Raw genomic sequence first — 20,745 nt, forward strand, 5'->3', positions numbered from 1 at the left:
AGTATGGTTACCTTTCAGTCATTTTTTTTTCTCTATTTTTGCATTACAGAGGAGGCAATCAGTCACCTGCGGAGGCAGCTGACCAGGTCCAAGGCTGATAAACGAGGTACATTGATTTATTTATTGATTTGAAAGGCCATTCTTACCCTGGAGTTTTATTAAAATCTTCAAACACGTACTTGGAACGTTTTATCTTGAAACAATAAATTAATGATATTTAACATGGAAAAAGCCCTTTGAAATTTTTCAGGTGAATGATAACGTTGAAAGTTGTACTGTTTTCACAAAGCATTGAAATCAGGCAAGCTAAAGTTGTGGCAAACGTTCTTGCAGCTGTTTGACAGATTCTTAAGAAGTACAACATTCATATAGTGGAAGTGGCAAACCCATTATTTTTGGATATATGTTCGGACTGAACACTAATGACAAGGAGCGTATATAACTTGAACAGGGATAATTATTTTCTTTCTACAGGTGATGGGGTGCCAGCCATACCCGATGTATTTGAGGATATAAACAAAGAAGCAACAAGGAAGAGGGCCATAGATACCAAATCAGAAAGCATGTGTTGTTCAATGATAGATGATGATGACAGAGAAATGGTGTCTGAGAGTGAACTCTCGGACATGGAGGAAGCAGAGAGGCTCAAACAACTTGACGGGGACGACATATCCTCCGATTCGGAGATTGACCAGCCAACAAAGAGGCGCAAAATGAGCAAAGGAGGAGAATGGGACAGATCTGCACGAAAGAAAACGATCGAGCAGACGTGTCGGACGTCAGATATGCCTATGAGGAAAGTCCTGACAAGCTATACCACTCCTCAGCCCAAACCCAGTAGTGTGAGTCCAACCCACACAACACCAAAGTCTGGAACGTCCAGGAGGATAGAATACAAAACAGCGAAGCCGTCAGAATGGTCACAGAAGAAGGACCAAACACCACAAAGAGAGATGGACATTGCCAGTAAGTAAAAAAAAAAAAGGAATGGTTAAATTAAGGTGTGATTTTATAATTTGTATTGTTTGTATATTACGTTATATTTAATTTGTATCGTACAGGTTTTGAATTTCAGAATTTTAACTTTGGATCTGGTCATTTATCTCTGAGATTATGCTAAAATACATTGGATATGTTTATAACATTTGGGATCAATCTCAGAATATATGATCCTTTTGAAGCTGTAAGACAGTGATTCCCAACCACTGTGCCATGAGAGATCATCAAGTGTACCGTGGGAAATTATCTAATTTCACTTAATTGTTCCAAAAATTATTTATTTACTGCAAATAATTTGTCTTCGTTCGTCTATGCTAGCGACGTATCGTGACCGGCAGAACAATTAAATACTCTTACACTACATGGCAGCAGGTAGCTAATTAACCTGTGTATCTGCCTGTTGCCATTCAAACAATAGATTTAGTAATGCTTCAGGTGTGATGGCGAGGGATAAATATTTGAAAAGAAAAAGTACACAATCCAAACTGGGTCCTGACCCAGATGAAGGCCCTAGTATGAGTAGAGGTCAGAAGAATACAAAAAAGGTGATTTTCCACAACCTATCTATGCGAGCTGGGCTTTTCAAGCATGATTGCTATAAAAACTAAAAAAGGAGAGTGACTCAGAGCTGTTGAGGAAGATCTTCGTGTGTCTTTCTTCAATTCCTGCGAGTATATCAGCTTTGTGTTCAACAAAACAGGCCCAGGTTTCACACCGAGTAAGTAAATTGTGAGTAAGTTGAGACTAGATGATCATTGTATTTCATGATACATACTTTTTGTGACATTTTTGTTTGGTGGTGTGCCGTGGGATTTTTCGAATGTAAAATATGTGCCATGGCTCAAGAAAGGTTGGGAAACACTGCTGTAAGATATGTAAAAGAAAATATTTGACACATGAGGGTACTTTGTACACAGCCATATATTATAATTATGGTATTCTTTATATTTCAGCATTGGGAAGGACACTTCTTGGACAAATGTCAGAGATCAAAGATATGTTGCGGTCACTATCAACACGCCTGTCCAATTTGGAGAAGAAAGGGAAGGGTACTAGCATATCTGATGCTTTGAGAATTCTGCCGCAACCACTGGAAACAAAGGAGGGAGTTGACGCACTGGAAGAGACTGTCTCCAGCTGCGAGGCGAACCGGAGTGCAGTGGTGTGTATTTGTACTTTTATTGTTCAAGAAGGAGGCATGTGAATCTAATGGACACTTTAAACACATTGGAAGAGACAGAAACATGCCACCGTCCTGTGGTCTGGAATTATCACTATTTAGGGAAGGGTCATCACATATTACACTCACATAATGTAACATTTAGTGAGAGTAAGAGTAAATAAAAGAACATGACGACCGCACATAAAAGAATTATATTCAGGTGGATATTATGTTTCAGGTTGATATGCTGTCCCAGGTTGGCGGACAAACTCCTGCCCGCCTGGCTGTCAACATCGTGAACCGAATGATGAAATGTACAGCACAACTGCATTTCAACATAAGAGGGACGGGCCAGAAGGTGACGTTTAAGAGTTACCGGCTCTACACGATGATCTTTGGTGAGTTGGCACTAAACCCTTATTCAAATATTTTCATACATATGAAGAGCTCTTTTCCAAAACGCGATAAACGCCACATTTAAAAAAAAAAAAAAACGAGTTCGTCGCGCTATTCTGCTGTGTACTGAGCCTATTCACTGCTCCATCAATGTTTCATGCCAAATCGCTATATTTCCTTGTTTATATGTGCTGCAAATTGTAGTTTCTCTCCAAAACGCGATAGACGCTACACCTGTTTTTTGGCTGAGTGCGACATTTCTTCTCGACCAATCAGAGTTCGGTCAGCGTTCTACACTATCCCACATGGCGGCGCCCTGAAGCGAGGAGTTTTGTTTGCTTGTGTAGCTTCTTGAGCACAAATAACTTGTGCAAGTGGTGGTTGTGAATACTTTTGATGGTTCTGAAGAACCTGTGAGACCTACACCAGGTGGTAGAAGACGTCGTTTAAACAAAGATAACCATGAACGAGAACAAACTAAGAAAATTTGCTATTTTGGTGGCGGGCTGATTATTGTTATTTAATTAGTGGTTTTGTCATGCTATTTAAGGTGGCACTTTGAATGGATTGCATTTAAAAAATTGAACTAACTGGCCATTTGTTATTTAGTTGTCTGTGGTGGACAGTCTTAAAACGTAAGATTAAACATAAATGAATGAATGTTATTTTAGTGTTTATATAATTTATTTGATTTTATTATAAATTGTATGATGAAAGTTCCTGATATTATATATCTACAGCATGTTCTCTTGTTTTAAAAACAGAAAGACATAAAAAATGAATGGACTTTATAGCATTTTGAAAAAATATATATAATAAACTTTGGTTTTATAATCAATAACATTGTTGTTAGATTTGTAAATTATTGTTAAATGTTCAGACTGAACCAACTATCTATTATAACAGGATTAAATATTTGCAAAATTTATGGGTCTGGGTGAATAAATGTAATTTTTCTGAAAACAATCAAAATGGATTTATAGCATTTTGGAAAAGAGCCCCCCCCCCCGTGTGTGTGGAGGAAATAATTATTTGATCCGTTGCTGATTTTGTAAGTTTGTCCACTGACAAAGAAATGAACATTATAATTTTAATGGTAGGTTTATTTTAACTGTGAGAGACAAAACATCAAAAGGAAAATCCAGAAAATAACTTCATATAAAAGATATCAACTGATTTGCATTTCTTTGAGTGAAATAAGTATTTGAACCCTCTAGCAAACAAGACTTAGTATTTGGTGGCAAAACCCTTGTTGGCAAGCACAGCGGTCAGACGTTTCTTGTAGTTGATGACCAGGTTTGCACACATGTCAGGAGGAATTTTGGTCCACTCCTCTTTGCAGATCATCTCTAGATCATTAAGGTTTTGAGGCTGTCGCTTCACAACTCAGAGCTTCAGCTCCCTCCATAGGTTTTCTATGGGATTAAGGTCCGGAGACTGGCTAGGCCACTCCATGACCTTAATGTGCTTCTTCTTGAGCCACTCCTTTGTTGCCTTGGCTGTATGTTTTGGGTCATTGTCATGCTGGAAGACCCATCCACGACCCATTTTCAGTGTCCTGGCAGAGGGAAGGAGGTTGTCACTCAGGATTTTACGGTACATGGACGCGTGCATTCTTCCGTTGATGCGGTGAAGTAGTCCTGTGCCCTTAGCAGAGAAACACCCCCAAAGCATAATGCTTCCACCTCCATGCTTGACAGTGGGGATGGTGTTCTTCAGGTCATAGTCAGCATTTTTCTTCCTCCAAACACGGCGAGTTGAGTTAATGCCAAAGAGCTCGATTTTGGTCTCATCTGACCACAGCACCTTCTCCCAATCACTCTCAATCATTCAGGTGTTCATTGGCAAACTTCAGACGGGCCTGCACATGTGCCTTCTTGAGCAGGGGGACCTTGCGGGCACTGCAGGATTTTAATCCATGATGGCGTAATGTGTTACCAATGGTTTTCTTGGTGACTGTGGTCCCAGCTGCCTTAAGATCATTCACAAGCTCCTCCCGTGTAGTTCTAGGCTGATCTCTCACCTTTCTCGTGATCCTTGATACCCCACGAGGTGAGATCTTGCGTTGGGCCCCAGACCGGGGTTGATTGATGGTCATTTTGTATTTCTTCTATTTTTGAACTATTGCACCAACAGTTGTCCCCTTCTCACCCAGTTTCTTGCTTATGGTTTTGTAGCCCAGTCCAGCCTTGTGCAGCTCTACAATCTTGTCCCTGACATCCTTAGACAGCTCTTTGGTCTTGCCCACGTTGGAGAGGTTGGAGTCTGATTGATTGATTCTGTGGACAGGTGTCTTTTATACAGGTGTCAATTTAAGACAGCTGTCTTTAATGCAGGTAACGAGTTGATTAGGAGTGTCTAACTGGTCTGTGGGAGCCAGAGCTCTTAATGGTTGGAAGAACTCTTAACTCTGGATTTTCTTTTCAATATTCTCTCTCATCTCATCTCATTATCTCTAGCCGCTTTATCCTTCTACAGGGTCGCAGGCAAGCTGGAGCCTATCCCAGCTGACTATGGGCGAAAGGCGGGGTACACCCTGGACAAGTCGCCAGGTCATCACAGGGCTGACACATAGACACAGACAACCATTCACATTCACACCTACGGTCAATTTAGAGTCACCAGTTAACCTAACCTGCATGTCTTTGGACTGTGGGGGAAACCGGAGCACCCAGAGGAAACCCACGCGGACACGGGGAGAACATGCAAACTCCACACAGAAAGGCCCTCGCCGGCCCCGGGGCTCGAACCCGGACCTTCTTGCTGTGAGGCGACAGCGCTAACCACTACACCACCGTGCCGCCCCCAATATTCTATCTCTCACTGTTAAAATAAACCTACCCTTAAAATTATAGACTGTTCATATCTTTGCCAGTGGGCAAACTTACAAAATCAGCAAGGGATCAAATTATTATTTTCCTCCACTGTGTGTAGTGCATCTCAAAAAATTAGAATACCATGAAAAAGTTCCTTTTTTTTCATAATTTAATTCAAAAAGGTAAACTTTCATATATTCTATATTCATTACATGTAAAGTCAAATATTTAAAGCCTTTTTTGTTTTAATTTTGATTATGGCTTATAGCTCATGAAAATCAGAAATCCAGTATCTCAAATTATTAGAATATTCCCCAAGATCAATCAAAAAAAGGATTTACAATACAGAAATGTCCAACTTCTGAAAAGTATATTCATTTATACACTCAATACTTTGTTGGGGCTCCTTTACCATGAATTACTGTATCAATGTGGTGTGCCATGGAGGTGATCAGTCTGTGGCACTGTAATTCATGGTAAAGGAGCCCCAACCAAGTATTGAGTGTATAAATGAATATACTTTTCAGAAGTTGGACATTTCTGTATTGTAAATCCTTTTTTTGATTGATCTTGGGGAATATTCTAATAATTTGAGATACTGGATTTCTGATTTTCATGAGCTATAAGCCATAATCATCAAAATTAAAACAAAAAAGGCTTTAAATATTTCACTTTACATGTAATGAATATAGAATATATGAAAGTTTACCTTTTTGAATTAAATTTTGAAAAAAAGGAACTTTTTCATGGTATTCTAATTTTTTGAGATGCATTAGTGTGTGTGTGTGTGTGTGTGTGTGTGTATATATATATATACACACACACAACCCAGATTCCAAAAAAGTTGGGACAAAGTACAAATTGTAAATAAAAACGAAATGCAATAATTTACAAATCTCAAAAACTGATATTGTATTCACAGTAGAACATAGACAACATATCAAATGTCAAAAGTGAGACATTTTGAAATTTCATGCCAGCAACACATCTCAAAGTTGGGACAGGGGCAATAAGAGGCTGGAAAAGTTAAAGGTACAAAAAAGGAACAGCTGGAGGACCAAACTGCAACTCATTAGGTCAGTTGGCAATAGGTCATTAACATGACTGGGTATAAAAAGAGCATCTTGGAGTGGCAGCGGCTCTCAGAAGTAAAGATGGGAAGAGGATCACCAATCCCCCTAATTCTGCGCCGACAAATAGTGGAGCAACATCAGAAAGGAGTTCGACAGTGTAAAATTGCAGAGAGTTTGAACACCATCATCTACAGTGCATAATATCAAAAGATTCAGAGAATCTGGAAGAATCTCTGTGCGTAAGGGTCAAGGCCGGAAAACCATACTGGGTGCCCGTGATCTTCAGGCCCTTAGACGGCACTGCATCACATACAGGCATGCTTCTGTATTGGAAATCACAAAATGGGCTCAGGAATATTTCCAGAGAAAATGATCTGTGAACACAATTCACCGTGCCATCCGCCGTTGCCAGCTAAAACTCTGTAGTTCAAAGAAGAAGCCGTATCTAAACATGATCCAGAAGCGCAGACGTCTTCTCTGGGCCAAGGCTCATTTAAAATGGACTGTGGCAAAGTGGAAAACTGTTCTGTGGTCAGACAAATCAAAATTTGAAGTTCTTTATGGAAATCAGGGATGCCGTGTCATTCGGACTAAAGAGGAGAAGGACGACCCAAGTTGTTATCAGCGCTCAGTTCAGAAGCCTGCATCTCTGATGGTATGGGGTTGCATTAGTGCGTGTGGCATGGGCAGCTTACACATCGGGAAAGACACCATCAATGCTGAAAGGTATATCCAGGTTCTAGAGCAACATATGCTCCCATCCAGACAACGTCTCTTTCAGGGAAGACCTTGCATTTTCCAACATGACAATGCCAAACCACATACTGCATCAATTACAGCATCATGGCTGCATAGAAGAAGGGTCCGGGTACTGAACTGGCCAGCCTGCAGTCCAGATCTTTCACCCATAGAAAACATTTGGCGCGTCATAAAACGGAAGATACGACAATAAAGACCTAAGACAGTTGAGCAACTAGAATCCTACATTAGACAAGAATGGGTTAACATTCCTATCCCTAAACTTGAGCAACTTGTCTCCTCAGTCCCCAGACGTTTACAGACTGTTGTAAAGAGAAAAGGGGATGTCTCACAGTGGTAAACATGGCCTTGTCCCAACTTTTTTGAGATGTGTTGTTGACATGAAATTTAAAATCACCTAATTTTTCTCTTTAAATTATACATTTTCTCAGTTTAAACATTTGATATGTCATCTATGTTCTATTCTGAATAAAATATGGAATTTTGAAACTTCCACATCATTGCATTCCGTTTTTATTTACAATTTGTACTTTGTCCCAACTTTTTTGGAATCGGGGTTGTATGTATATATGTGTGTGTATGTGTATATGTGTGTGTATGTGTATATATGTGTATATGTGTGTGTATGTGTATGTGTGTGTATGTGTATATATGTATGTGTGTATGTGTGTGTATGTATGTATGTATATATATATATATATATATATAAAATATACACACTACACACGTGTGTATATATGTGTGTATATATGTGTATATGTATATATGTGTATATGTGTATATATATGTATATATGTGTATGTATATGTGTGTGTGTGTGTGTGTGTGTGTGTATATATATATATATATATATATATATATATAAAATATACACACACTACACACACGTGTGTGTGTGTGTGTTTTATTTATTTATAATGGATGTAACTCATTTACATGCGTTAACACACGAAGAACAGGTTGATCTATTCAGACGACAATGAAGAATATGATTTTATGACTTTTTATGCAAGTGTTAAAGATTTATAAGATGGCAAAATTAATCATGGGCATTACTTTTCAGAAGCAGTCAAATTGGCCTTCCCGACAGAGAGGGCCAATTTAGATAAAGTCGTCCACACGGCCATCTTGGACACACTACGTTCAGCTGGAGCAAAAGTAAAGAGGCTCAAGACAGTGGTTGCTCAGAACGCAACTGCATCGGCTGATGGTCACACAGACAATAAATGATCAGTGACACTGAAGTTTCCTTTTCGGCCATACCACCCAGCGTTTGGAGGATACCTGCATGCTTGATTTATTTTGGAAATTGCTGTGTTTATCCCAAGATTTTCAGTATAAATCCCAAAAACTGACAATGCTGTGTTATGAATGGAACGAAAATTTGGTATGTTTTCTGTTATGTGAAGAAATAAAACATTTTGTAAACTTATTCCATGCCTTTGAGTTCTATATCATTAAAAGCAGATGCAGTGAAGGATGTATAAATGCTATATACAATAGTATATGTGCTATAAAATAGCGATGGAAGTGCAATAGAAGTGCTATATCTGACTGCTACAAAAGCGCTACACAAGTGCAATGTTCGAGCCCAATTGGGCTTCAAAACATGGTTGTGTTAAAGGGTGCACCCAAACTTCTGAACAGCTTGCCTAGGTCATGTAATATTAGTATTTGCATATCAGAATAATGTTTTGCTGTATTTCTGATCTCAACATATTAGTTTAGAGCCATATATTTGGTGAGTAAAGGAGCATTTAGTGGCAAAACGAAGATAATTTGAGGTCATGGACCTTTTGGTTGATTTGGCTTGGAGTGACCCTTTTGTTTTTTTTTGCAAAATATATTGATATTGTCTTTCCTCTGCTTCTTTTCAGGAGTACTGAGGTGAGGGTAAACACGGAAGGTTTGCTGAAGCTTTTCCAGTTCTGCTGGTTTTGTCAGAGAGAGTGCTGTACTACCATTGAGGGCAACGAGAAGTTGTTTTCAATCTCACAGGACTGTAAGAGTTGTGGCTACCACAGAGACTGGAGGAGTCATCCTCCCACAAGTTTATCTAGTGAGGAAGAAGCAAGCCTTTCAGAAGAGGAAGAGAAAAAGAAAAGAAAGAGGAAGTCTGATAGTTCAGATGAGTGGGAGCCGTGTTTAGATGAAGAGGCCACAGACTCTGATGTGTCTATGGATGAAGACCTGGTCACAGCTTCAAAGGAGGATGGTGAGGGTGAACTTGTGGTGTGGTGTACACAGTGTGAGACCGAGGCCTCGCTCTCCTGTTCTGTCCTTCAACACAAAAAAGTGTTCTGCTGTGCTCAGTGCAGGACAGGTGACGACGTTCAAACACACAATTTTGAAACCCTACCTGTCCGGTTTGATGATGTCGCCAGCTTTCAGACACATGTTGAACAGGAGCACGGAGCCAAACCATTCAATATACTGTGTCAGGATTGTGGTAAGCTTGTTGGAGCAGAAAAAGAGCATGTATGTGAACACAAAATCAAATTTATCGTCTGTCCAGACTGCGGGAAAAGGTTCCATAACGAGCGTGGCCTAAAGACACACTGCACTACGCTCCATTCGGATTACGATCATCCGTGTAAATACTGTCTGAAGGTCTTCAAAACCAAGTCTGCAAAACTGGAACATGAGCAGACTCATCCTAAAGAATCTCAACCATACAGCTGTCCAGATTGTCCACAGAAGTTTAGCAAGATTTACAAACGCAATAAACATGTTAAGTCCCACCGCGGTCCACATAAATGTGTGTGTGATGTCTGTAACAAAGGGTTTAAGGATATTCACAGGCTGAGGAGGCATAAACTCATCCACTCTGGAGAAAAGCCTTTCAAATGTCAAGTGTGTGAGCGTTCCTTTAACCAAGTAGTAAACCTCACTTCCCACATGCGCGTCCACACTGGAGAGAAACCTTTCTTGTGTGAGCAATGCGGCGAGTCATTCAGCCACAAAGTCAGCCTGAAGAACCACAAGCAACGACACCATGACTCGGGTTCGACTCAGGAGGAAGAAATAATGAGTGATCTGGAGGAAGAAATAATGAGTGATCTGGAGGAAGGCGATGTATAAATGGTGGCGGTTCCATAGTAAAGCTTTGGTTAATAGTTCATGAGGAAAAATGATGTCTGTAGTCCAGCATCTACAACCCCAAATCAGAAAAGTTGGGATGGTATTTTGAAATTAAAACTGACAACAATTATTATTTGCAAATCTTTGACCTGTGTTGCACTCAGAACAAGACAGTGGATATTTTTTCCTCCCCAAAATAAAATTTTCATTCTTGCAACACATCTCAAAAATAGTTGGAACTGTAAAGAACATCCTACTTTGGAATGTTCCCATTCCTTCTCACAACACTTCAAAGATGTTTAGGGACTGAAGACTCCAAGTGATGAAGTGTTTCAGGTGTTATTTTGTCCCATTCTTTCTGCAAACAGGTCTTAAGGTGTTTAACAGTACAAGGTCATCACGGTCATATTTTTCATTTCTAAATTCTCCACACATTCTCTGTTGGGGACAGAGGGGACACGCCCTCTTAGACAGCCACGCCTTTGGTATGTGTGCAGAATGTGGTTTTGCGTTGTCTTGTTAATCTCCCTGGGAAAGATGTCATCTTGAAGGCAACATACAGCATGTTGCTCCAAAATCTCAATATACTTTTCTGCATTAATGCTCCATCACGGAAGTTATCTTTGCCAAGGACACGGAGACAAGCCCATACTGTGACACACCCTGGTTTTTGGACTTGTTCCTGGTAACAGTCTGGATGGTCCTTTGGGCCGGAGCACACAGCGTCCATTTCTCCCAAAAAAGACCTGGAATACTGATTCATCTGACCACAATACACGTTCCCACTGTGTGATGGTCCATCCCAGATGCCCCCAAGGCCAAAGAAGTAGATGGCACTTCTGGATACAGTTAACATAAGGCTTCCTTTGTGCACAGTCAAGTTTTAATTGGCATTTGTGGATGTAATGCCATATTGTAGCTTAACAAAGGTTTGCCAAAGTAATCCAGAGCCCATGTGATTCTATCAGCTATAGATGATTGATGGTTCTTGATGCAGTGCCGTCTGAGGGATCGGAGATCATGGGTCTTCAGGTTAGGCTTGTGCCCTTGCCCTTTATATACTGAAATTCTTCCAAATTCCTTGAATCATTTCATGATTATATGCATTGTAGAGGGTGATGTATCCAAACCCCTTCCTATCTTTCTTTGAGGAACATTGTTTTTAAACATTTTCAATAATTTTCTCATGCATTGTTGACAAGTTGGAGATTCTCGGCCCATCGTTCCACATTATTTAATTGTTTTACCTTGGTACTAGCCTTAAATTGCTCCACCTCCCGTTCCAACATTTTTTGGAATGTGTTGCAGGGCTCATAAGCAGGAATGGATGTGTATTAACAAATTAAATTAAGTGGACCAACAAAACGTGAAATATCTTGTTCATTCTGTCTGCAATGAAATCCAAGTCAAAGCCAATTTATAAATCACTGCTTTCTTTTTTTAATTTGCATTTTCCATACCATCCCAACTTTTTTCTGATTTGGGATTATATAAATAGTTATTAAAAGTCTTGAGATACGTTAGTATATTGTATTTACTGTTTGAGGGTGCAGATATTTGCTCCATATGTAAGCTTTCCCAGGGGAAGTTCTCAACTTTATAAAGCCTGACTTGCCAAAATTGCCACGTAGTTTTCTCCTGTTATTTGTATAATACCAACTTTGCGCTGTCTTTCGCCTGCACAAGAGAGAAATTATAGAACAATTTTTGGAAGCGTTCATGTTTTGTTGATTTCACCTCAAATTCAAAGAATATGATTGCTAAGAAAAATCACTGCAATGTTTTTGAAAAGCAAACACTGAAATAAATCAGCCAGCATTGCAGCATTCAGAATTCATTAATACAAGCCCAATTCCAAAAATATTGGGATGCCGTGCGAACTGCAAATAAAAACAGAATGTGATAATTTGCAAGTCATGGAACCCTTATATTTCATTGAAAATAGTACAAAGACAACATATATCAGATGTTGAAACAGAAAATTTTTTTGAAAAATATATGCTCACTTTGAATTTGATATCAGCAACGCTTTTCAGAAAAATTGGAACAGGGCCATTTTAATATGTGCAGAAAGTGGTTTGGTATTGTCTTGCTGAAAGAAGGAAGACCTTCCCTGAAAAAGATTTTGTCTGGATGGCAGCATATTGCTCTGAAACGTGTTTATATTATTCAGCATTAATGATGCCTTCCCAGATGTACAAGCTACCCAGGTTATGTGCACTAACGCACCTGCATATGATCACAGATGCTGGCTTTTGAACTGTGCACTGATGACCAGCCAGATGGTCTCTCTTCTCTTTAGCCTGGAGGACGTGGTGTCCATGATTTCTAAAAAAAAAAAAAAAAATTTTCTACTTTTGATTCGTCAGACCTCGGGACAGTTTTCGACTTCGCCTCAGTCCATTTTAAAAGAGCTCAGGCCCAGAGAAGGGGACGGTGTTTCTGGACATTGTCTATATCTAGTTTTAACTTGCATTTGTGGATGAAGTGTTTTCACAGACAATGGTTTTCTGAAGTGTTCCTGAGCCCATACAGTGACTTCCACGACAGACACGTGTCTGCTTTTAATGCAGTGTCTCCTGAGGGCCTGAAGATCACAGGTATCCAATGTCAGTTTTCAGCCTTGTCTCTTGCATACAGAGATTTCTCTAGAGTCTCTAAATCTTTTAATGATATTATGGACCATAGATGATGTGATCCACAAATTTTTTGCAGTTTTACATTTGAGAAATGTTATTCTTAAATTGTTGCACTGTTTGCCCACGCAGTCTTCCACAGAGCGGTGAACCCCTCCTCATCTTTACTTCTGAGAGACTCCGCCTCTCTGGGATGCTCTTTTTATACTCAGTCATGTTACTGACCTATTGTCAATTAACCAAATTAGTTTTTTAGCATTACACAACTTTTTCAGTCTTTTGTTGCCCCATCCCAACTTTTCTGAAATGCGTTGCTGATATTGAATTCAAAATGAGCAAATATTTTTCAAAAAACAAACATTTCTCAGTTTCAACATTTGATAGGTTGTCTTTGTATTATTTTCAATGAAATATCAGGTTTTCATGATTTTGCAAATCTTCACATTGTGATTTTCCAACTTTTTTGGAATTGGGTTTGTGTAGTTTTATCTTGTTCTGATGTTTTTGATGCTCTGAGTTTCTGTGATGGGAGAATAGTCAGTGCAATCTGTGAGCTTAAATGGAGATATACATGTTAGCATTCTGTAATAACACCCAGGAAATGGGGAAAGATGGAAAATTGGGAGCTGATGGAATTGATTGAGTAAAATCTGTTCTATTTTGTATACCTCTCACGATTTCACAACATATGAAAAATACCTTCAGAATGTAATTTTTTTTTAATGCATTATTTTCTGAATGAAAAATTCTGTAGGAATGAATCATGTCTGAACAGTTTTTGTTTCCAGATTGTTTTGCTTCTGTTACTTTAGAATACTGATTTATGTACTACTAGTCAGTCTTTGTCATGGATGTCCTGTTTTTGTACATTTGATTTGCTTTTGTTTTTATTTACGACAGCAACAATTTTAGTAACAATAAAAACCTTGAAATGTTACTATGCTCCGGAAATGTCCAGGAAGCTGACTGTTGTATAAGCTTAAGTGTCCTTAAAATAAATTATCCAAATAAAGGGAAACTTTTTTTCCCCCACTTTGCTTGTGTGCTATATTGATATTATTGACCCTACGTGATATGTTGTCACAATATCCAGTGATGTTTATCACCAATTGTACTGGTAGTTATAACTTTTTTTAACTGCTGACTACCAGCGAAGAAAAAACAAAGAAAATTCCATCAAATCTGACTCGGGAGCTCTGGACAGTCTCCTAAACTCTGACTTCAGCAAATGAGAGCTCAACATGGCCACTCATAACATCAGCAGTAAAGTCAATCAACATCAGTTTGGTAGTCAAGTTGTTGCTGACCAAAGACCAACATGGAGGCTGCTGTGGTTTTTCTATTTTACATATTGAATTCGCTAAGGTTGGAAATGATGGCATTCAGACCTGCAAATTACTTAGAAGTTAAATCCAGCATTACTCACGATTTGGCTGTCTGTCATGGTGTTTGTGAGATGTTAACAAACAACTTGTGCGTTAATATAACGAAGGCAGTAGGATCTTCCCAGGTTGTGTTGCATGTTTTATAGCAGCGCTCCTCAAAATCTTCACAGTCTCGGGCACCTTTAACTGTAATGTAAATTTCAGTTTGCTTAGAATTAACAACTGAAAAAACTCAGTGTATAATAGCTTTCATAATAATTTTGAGATTAGGTTGAGATCTGCATTACTTGAACAAATAATTAACGAAGGACCCTTCGCCGAAACTAAATGCATTGTTTGCATCAAATGTAGTTCGTATGGAAAATACAAGTGGCGTGTTTCCCAGTAAAACACTTGTGTCCGTAATGTGGACACAAGTGTTTTACTGGGAAATGCCACTTGTATTTTTCATACGAGCTCCATCTGGGACATGGAAAACCAAAATCGTGACACAAATCTCTGTCACTCATGAGGAAATCGATTAATTATTTTGATAAATTTAAGGACTTTGTGAATATGTCGATATAATAAGAAAATCACACGTTGGCTTGAAGATATGAAGTTTATCTTCTCGTGTTGAAAAACTTGCATTTTTCATATGAAATTCACTCAGATCCGCAATGCCATATTCAAACAGTATTGGCTGGCGTTGAGTGGTCTATCAGATGTATTCCATTCAGCTAGCCTGATCCTGATCCTGAAAGAGTTGAAGACGAGTAGCTGAATGGAATGTATCCGATATGCCACGAAAAAACCCAGGCATCTTTCTCTTTCAAAATTCTCTCAAAATCTTATGTATTTAATAAAGCAAACCTGGCAGCCATGTTTGTTTACAAATTATCACAGTCGCTTGCTAGTGCGGAAGTTTTACATCTCCTATGCAAGATGTTTTGACAACCATGCGATATTGTAAATCATATTCAACGCTCATTCTCCATTTGTGTCACTGATGATGTCACTCCTGGTGGTTTCCCGCTGACTAGATGCACGTTGTCAAAATGGTGAACCGGTTCAAAATTAAAATTCTTTCGATTAATTTGCATATTTTTTTCTGAATGTGTCTAATATAAAGAACATTACATGATGGAACAAAGATATGAAGTTTATCTTCTCGTATTGAAAAATATCACTTGTTTGCTTCGCTCATTCATGATGTATATATTCACCACTCAGAGATAAACTTCGTATCTTTGTGCCACTGTGTAATATCCTCCCTCTCTCTGTCTCACACACACCTACATACATACAGCTATGGAAAAAATTAAGACACCACTTTTTATGGTGGTCACGAAGAATACAAAGCTCTATCTTTATTGATGCGATTGATTATAAATGCACTGTATATTGGTATTTGTTACACAAATGTTTTTTTTTTTTAAACCCACAGAACAAACAAATCAACAGTATATGGGCAAAACTTTATGGATACTTGACCATCACATCTATATATGGTTCTTCCTCAAACTGTTGCCAAAAAATTTGAAACAAACATTTGTACAGGAAATATTTGTATTCTGCAGAATTACAATTTCCCTTTGCTGGAACTCATACCGGCACAACAATGTCTCTGTGCACAAAGCACTCTATGAAGACATGCTTGCACTCAATGCAAAATGTATACTGTTCCTACTCATCAGGTGACATTGGGCATACCCAACAACCTGTGTTTTCTCTGTCGCCCCCACTCTGTCTGTCCATCTGAGTTACATGTCGAACCTGAGATCGAGATGCTGCCTTCTTCTCCTCCTCAGACCTGTCTGATCCATCCTGATGCCCTACGTCTTGCTGATTCAGGATCCCGAATCAACTCATCCCGAAACAATTGTTACACCACGCAATTTCTCTGTAACGGAGACTGAAACAGAGTGGAACCATGTTGTTGAAAAAGTTCCCCATAACACCCACTTATTATATTCATGCCCAACAGACCAGGGACCTTGGCTGCACCATCTGAGTGGGGGTGATCACGGACAACAAGAACACCCATGTGTGCCAGGGCCTTACCTAGAACTCGAACATCGAGCTCCAAGTACTGGCCTTTCGTTGACTGGAGGCAACCACTGTTTTTCTCCCAAAAAAAACAGGGAAAACAAGGGGCCAGCTGCCGTATCAAAATAAAAGTGCAGTGCTCCCATAGGCTACATTCACCCCCACATCGGAAGGGAACCGTCCCGGTGACCCACCCTCTCTATACTGACCCACTACAACTACACCAGTCTAAGATTTCCCCCCCAACGGGTGAGCTGCCGCCCCTAACCCCTCCCCAATCCCCACTACAGTCACAGACCGTGGTAATCGATGGGGGTTAGAGTGATGGCCCCGTTGTGCTCTGGACGACCGTCGAAGAATGGCCTCGACTGGGATGTCACTCCCCACAGGCCGTCTCCCTAAGGTCTGTGGCAACAAGACTGGGATCTGCAAGGGCTCACTGGGCTGGCCTGTGCTGAGGGCAGGTGACGTGTCCTGTTGTAGGATCGGGCCTCCTAGGTTGCCATCCATCCTGAAGGGGTTGGTCCTTGTCACAAGGTTTGGGGCACTGGGCTCAACAGACCCCTGACCTTGAGGCAATGTTGCGATGAGCAACAACTCCGTATCCTCTTCGGAGTCGACTTCCTGGTTGGACACACCTGGCTCGGTGTGCATTTCTATCGCACTTGGGTCCGCCTCTGATTCAGGACAAAAGTCAGTTGGGGAGACCCGTAACTCCATCCGATGGATGTTCTTCACTGGTCCCTCACCATCTAAGGGACTGATGGCATAGACTCTTCCCTCATCATCTAAGCACCTCACCACTTTATATTTAACTGGACCCCATACGTCCTGGATCTTATTGCGGCCTTGCACATAATTGCGTCGATAAACAACTGTTCCAAGAGGAAGAAACTCGGCATTGGCCTGGGGCTGTTGGACCGCTCTTTTGACTGCAGCCTCTTCCAGGTGGCGCCCTGCGAGATCATACGCCACCCGGAGGCGTTCTTGGTGTTCTTGCACCCAGTCCTCTATTGAACCCTCCTCAGCACAATCCTCTTGAAAGCCTAGCAAGGCATCCACAGGCAGAAAAGGTTTGCGCCCAAACATGAGCTCGTAGGGAGAGTACCCGGTAGAAGAATGCATTGTGGTGTTATAAGCAAAAACTACTTGAGGTAAGTGTTTTGGCCACTGTCTCTTCTTTACTGCTGGGAGAGTACGCAGAAGGTTGTGCAGGGTGCGGTTGAACCGCTCACATTGTCCATTCCCCTGAGGGTGATAAGGGGTAGTGCGGCTCTTCCGCACCCCATAGAGTGTACACAGGTTCTTCAGAAGGTCACTCTCAAAACTTCGCCCCTGATCTGAGTGGATGCGTTGCGGAACGCCATAGATGTAAAACCATTTCTCAGTTAGAATACGGGCCACGGTGTTTGCCTTCTGGTTAGGTGTGGCATACGCTTGGGTAAACTTGGAGAAAACGTCCGTAATTACCAACACATTCTCTTGGCCATCACTGGCTCCCTCTAACATGGTGAAATCCAGTGCTACTACTTCCAATGGCCTGGAAGCCAGGAGATGCCCCGGGAAAGTTCTCAATCTTGGCTGGCCCACCTTGGCCACAGTGCACCGCTCGCAGTTCAGACACCACTGCTCCACGTCTTTTTGGAGTCCAGGCCAGTAGCAGCGCTCTCGCAACAGCTGGGAAGTTCTCTCACATCCCTGATGGCCATGATCATTATGAAGGGCAGAAAGCACCTCGCTGTGCAGAGACTGGGGTAACAGCAACTGGAGGACATCGATGGCGCCATCTGGTGATTGTACCAGCCGGTACAGAACCCCATCCCGATCCCGGATCCTGTCCCACTGGCGCACTAACTCCTTAACAGCTGCGGGCTCCTGCCCACATTCAGCTGCGGATGGTACCGCTCCCCTCTTCCAATACTTCAAAAAGGAGCCCAGAACCGGATCAGCAGTTTGTAAGACTCTAAGTTCTTGCTTTTCTCGAACTGGAAAAGTATCAATGGCACCACAAGAAGCACTGTGGGTGCTAGCAAGAACAGCACTGGCCTGCTGGATAGCCAAGGGAATGGCTGTGCCTGGGACTAGCTCTGACATGGACGTTGGAGTGGGTTGGCCCGGCAACCGAGATAGAGCATCTGCATTTCTGTTCATAGTCCCTGGGTGATACTTGATGTCAAAATTGAACAGCGCTAACTGAGAGGCCCAGCGCTGCTCAACGGCACCAAGCTTAGCTGTCTGCAGGTAGCTAAGGGGATTGTTGTCAGTATACACTGTGAACTTAGCACCTAGCAGATATTCTCTGAATTTCTCCATAATTGACCATTTCAAGGCGAGAAGTTCAAGCTTCATAACACTATAATTAGACATGTTACGCTCTGATGGATGCAATCCCCGGCTTGCAAATGCTACAGGCCTCTTCTTGCCTTCGTATTCTTGAGACAGTACTGCCCCCAGACCGCCATGACTGGCGTCTGTTTCCAAGATAAATGGCTTGGAAAAGTCTGCATTTTGCAGCACAGGTGTGCTTACTAGCTTACTCTTCAACCCTGAAAATGCAGCCTCACAGGCATCGTCCCAATGTCCGTCTAATGAGCCAAACTCATGCTTCTTCTTGGAGCTTTGCAACACCCCAACTACCTTATGCAAAGGAGCCGCCAATCGAGCAAAGCCCTCCACAAAGCGCCTATAGTAAGAAGCAAAGCCCAGAAAGGACCGCAGCTCTGTCAGCGTCTGTGGGCGCCTCCACTCTGCCACTGCCCTAATTTTCTCTGGATCGGTCGACACTCCTGGAGCTGAGATGACATGCCCCAGATACTTCACTTCGGACTGGAAGAAACTACATTTCTTTAGTTTCAACTTTAGGTTATGGTGCTTCAGTCTCCCCAAGACAAGCTGTAAACGCTGCAGATGTGATTCAAAGTCGCAGGAGAACACTACGATGTCATCCAGATAAAGCAGTAGGGAATGGAAACGCTCATCTCCAAAAATATGTTCCATGAGACGTTGAAAAGTCCCAGGAGTGTTACACAGCCCGAATGGCATCCTATTAAATTCAAACAATCCGAATGGTGTACAAAAAGCTGTCTTTGCCTTATCATGCTCAGCCATTGGCACTTGGTTATATCCAGAGGCCAGATCAAGAGTGGAAAAGAGAGTGGCCCCGGTCAAGGCATCCAATGACTCCTCTATATGGGGGAGAGGAAAAAGCATCCTTTCGAGTCTGTGCATTTAGCCGTCTATAGTCGACACACAATCGGATGGTGCCATCCTTCTTCTGCACGACCACAATAGGGGAAGAATAGGGACTGCAGCTCACCCGCACCACCCCCGTCTAGAAGCTCACCAATGTGGGCCCTAACGAGATCGTACTGTGAAGGGGGAAGTCTACGATAGCGCTGTCTCACAGGTGCAGTGTCCAGTAATGGTATTTCGTGATGTATGAGGTCAGTACACCCAATATCTTCTTCACTCTGGCTAAACACACAACTATACTGCTGGAGAAGTGCTCTACCCTCCTGATCTTGACTGGAACTGAGATTGGGCCATGAGATGGCTGACAAGTCGAGGGGACTATGTTAAGCCTGAAGTGTATTAACCTGCACAATACATGCGGTGTCCCCTGCTCTCTCCAGTGTGATAGCACTACTGTTGGTCTGCAGTTCTACAACAAACAATTCACCTAGAGTGGCTCGGCGTGGCAGCCAAACATCCTGTACCCCGACATTAACTATAGGCACCCATACCCTCCCCCTTTCCACCGAGAGGTAAGCCTTGGAAGCCAAAAGGCCAGCTGGCAGCCTGCTAGTGGGTTCAAACAAAGCGGAGTGAAGAGCACGACCAAAGTGTGTGGCACAAGTGGCAGCTACCATCTTCAGCGACCCAGCTGGCACACGCACAGACAAATGCCCACTCATTTTAACACGCCCCAAAAGCCCCATTTCTGGCAGGCAGTCTAATTTGTGGCACTCAAACAAAGCATTCCTCCAACCCTCACTTGCTCTTTGTACGATAGGAGACTGAAACAGAGTGGAACCATGTTGTTGAAAAAGTTCCCCATAACACCCACTTATTATATTCATGCCCAACAGACCAGGGACCTTGGCTGCACCATCTGAGTGGGGGTGATCACGGACAACAAGAACACCCATGCGTGGCAGGGCCTTACCTAGAACTCGAACATCGAGCTCCAAGTACCCCAAGTATGGGATGTCTAGGCCATTAGCTGCCCTAAGCTGAAGCCAATTGCACTCTCTTAACTGTTTGTCATCCCAAGATTGAAAATGGTGATTAAAAAAACTCTCGCAGATGGTTGTTACCATTGAACCTGTATCAAGTAGACATGGGACCCGAACCCCTCCCATCTCAACTTCGACTACTGGACAAGACCCAATAAGCTTTAAATATTTTGTG

The 20,745-nt window shown here is 41.6% G+C and overlaps 1 protein-coding gene across 10 annotated transcripts in view; it reads left to right on the plus strand.

Moving 5' to 3' along the window:
* Positions 1 to 13,954, plus strand: part of LOC132881935 (tigger transposable element-derived protein 1-like) — a 155,128-nt gene extending 141,174 nt beyond the window's left edge. For 6 of the 10 annotated variants that reach the window (XM_060915013.1, XM_060915050.1, XM_060915087.1 and 3 more), the window contains 5 exons: positions 50 to 106; positions 475 to 966; positions 1,953 to 2,161; positions 2,400 to 2,559; positions 8,269 to 8,569. In XM_060915013.1, the coding sequence (XP_060770996.1) occupies positions 50 to 106; positions 475 to 966; positions 1,953 to 2,161; positions 2,400 to 2,559; positions 8,269 to 8,435 (1,085 nt within the window). In that variant the 3' untranslated portion in view covers positions 8,436 to 8,569. Of the gene's footprint in view, positions 1 to 49; positions 107 to 474; positions 967 to 1,952; positions 2,162 to 2,399; positions 2,560 to 8,268; positions 8,570 to 9,082 lie in introns of those variants that run through there. The other 4 variants (XM_060915058.1, XM_060915022.1, XR_009654089.1 and 1 more) reach the window with 4 other exon arrangements.
* The last annotated feature ends 6,791 nt before the right edge of the window (positions 13,955 to 20,745 follow it).

This window comes from Neoarius graeffei, chromosome 1 (assembly GCF_027579695.1).
Source record: "Neoarius graeffei isolate fNeoGra1 chromosome 1, fNeoGra1.pri, whole genome shotgun sequence".
NCBI lineage: Eukaryota > Metazoa > Chordata > Actinopteri > Siluriformes > Ariidae > Neoarius > Neoarius graeffei.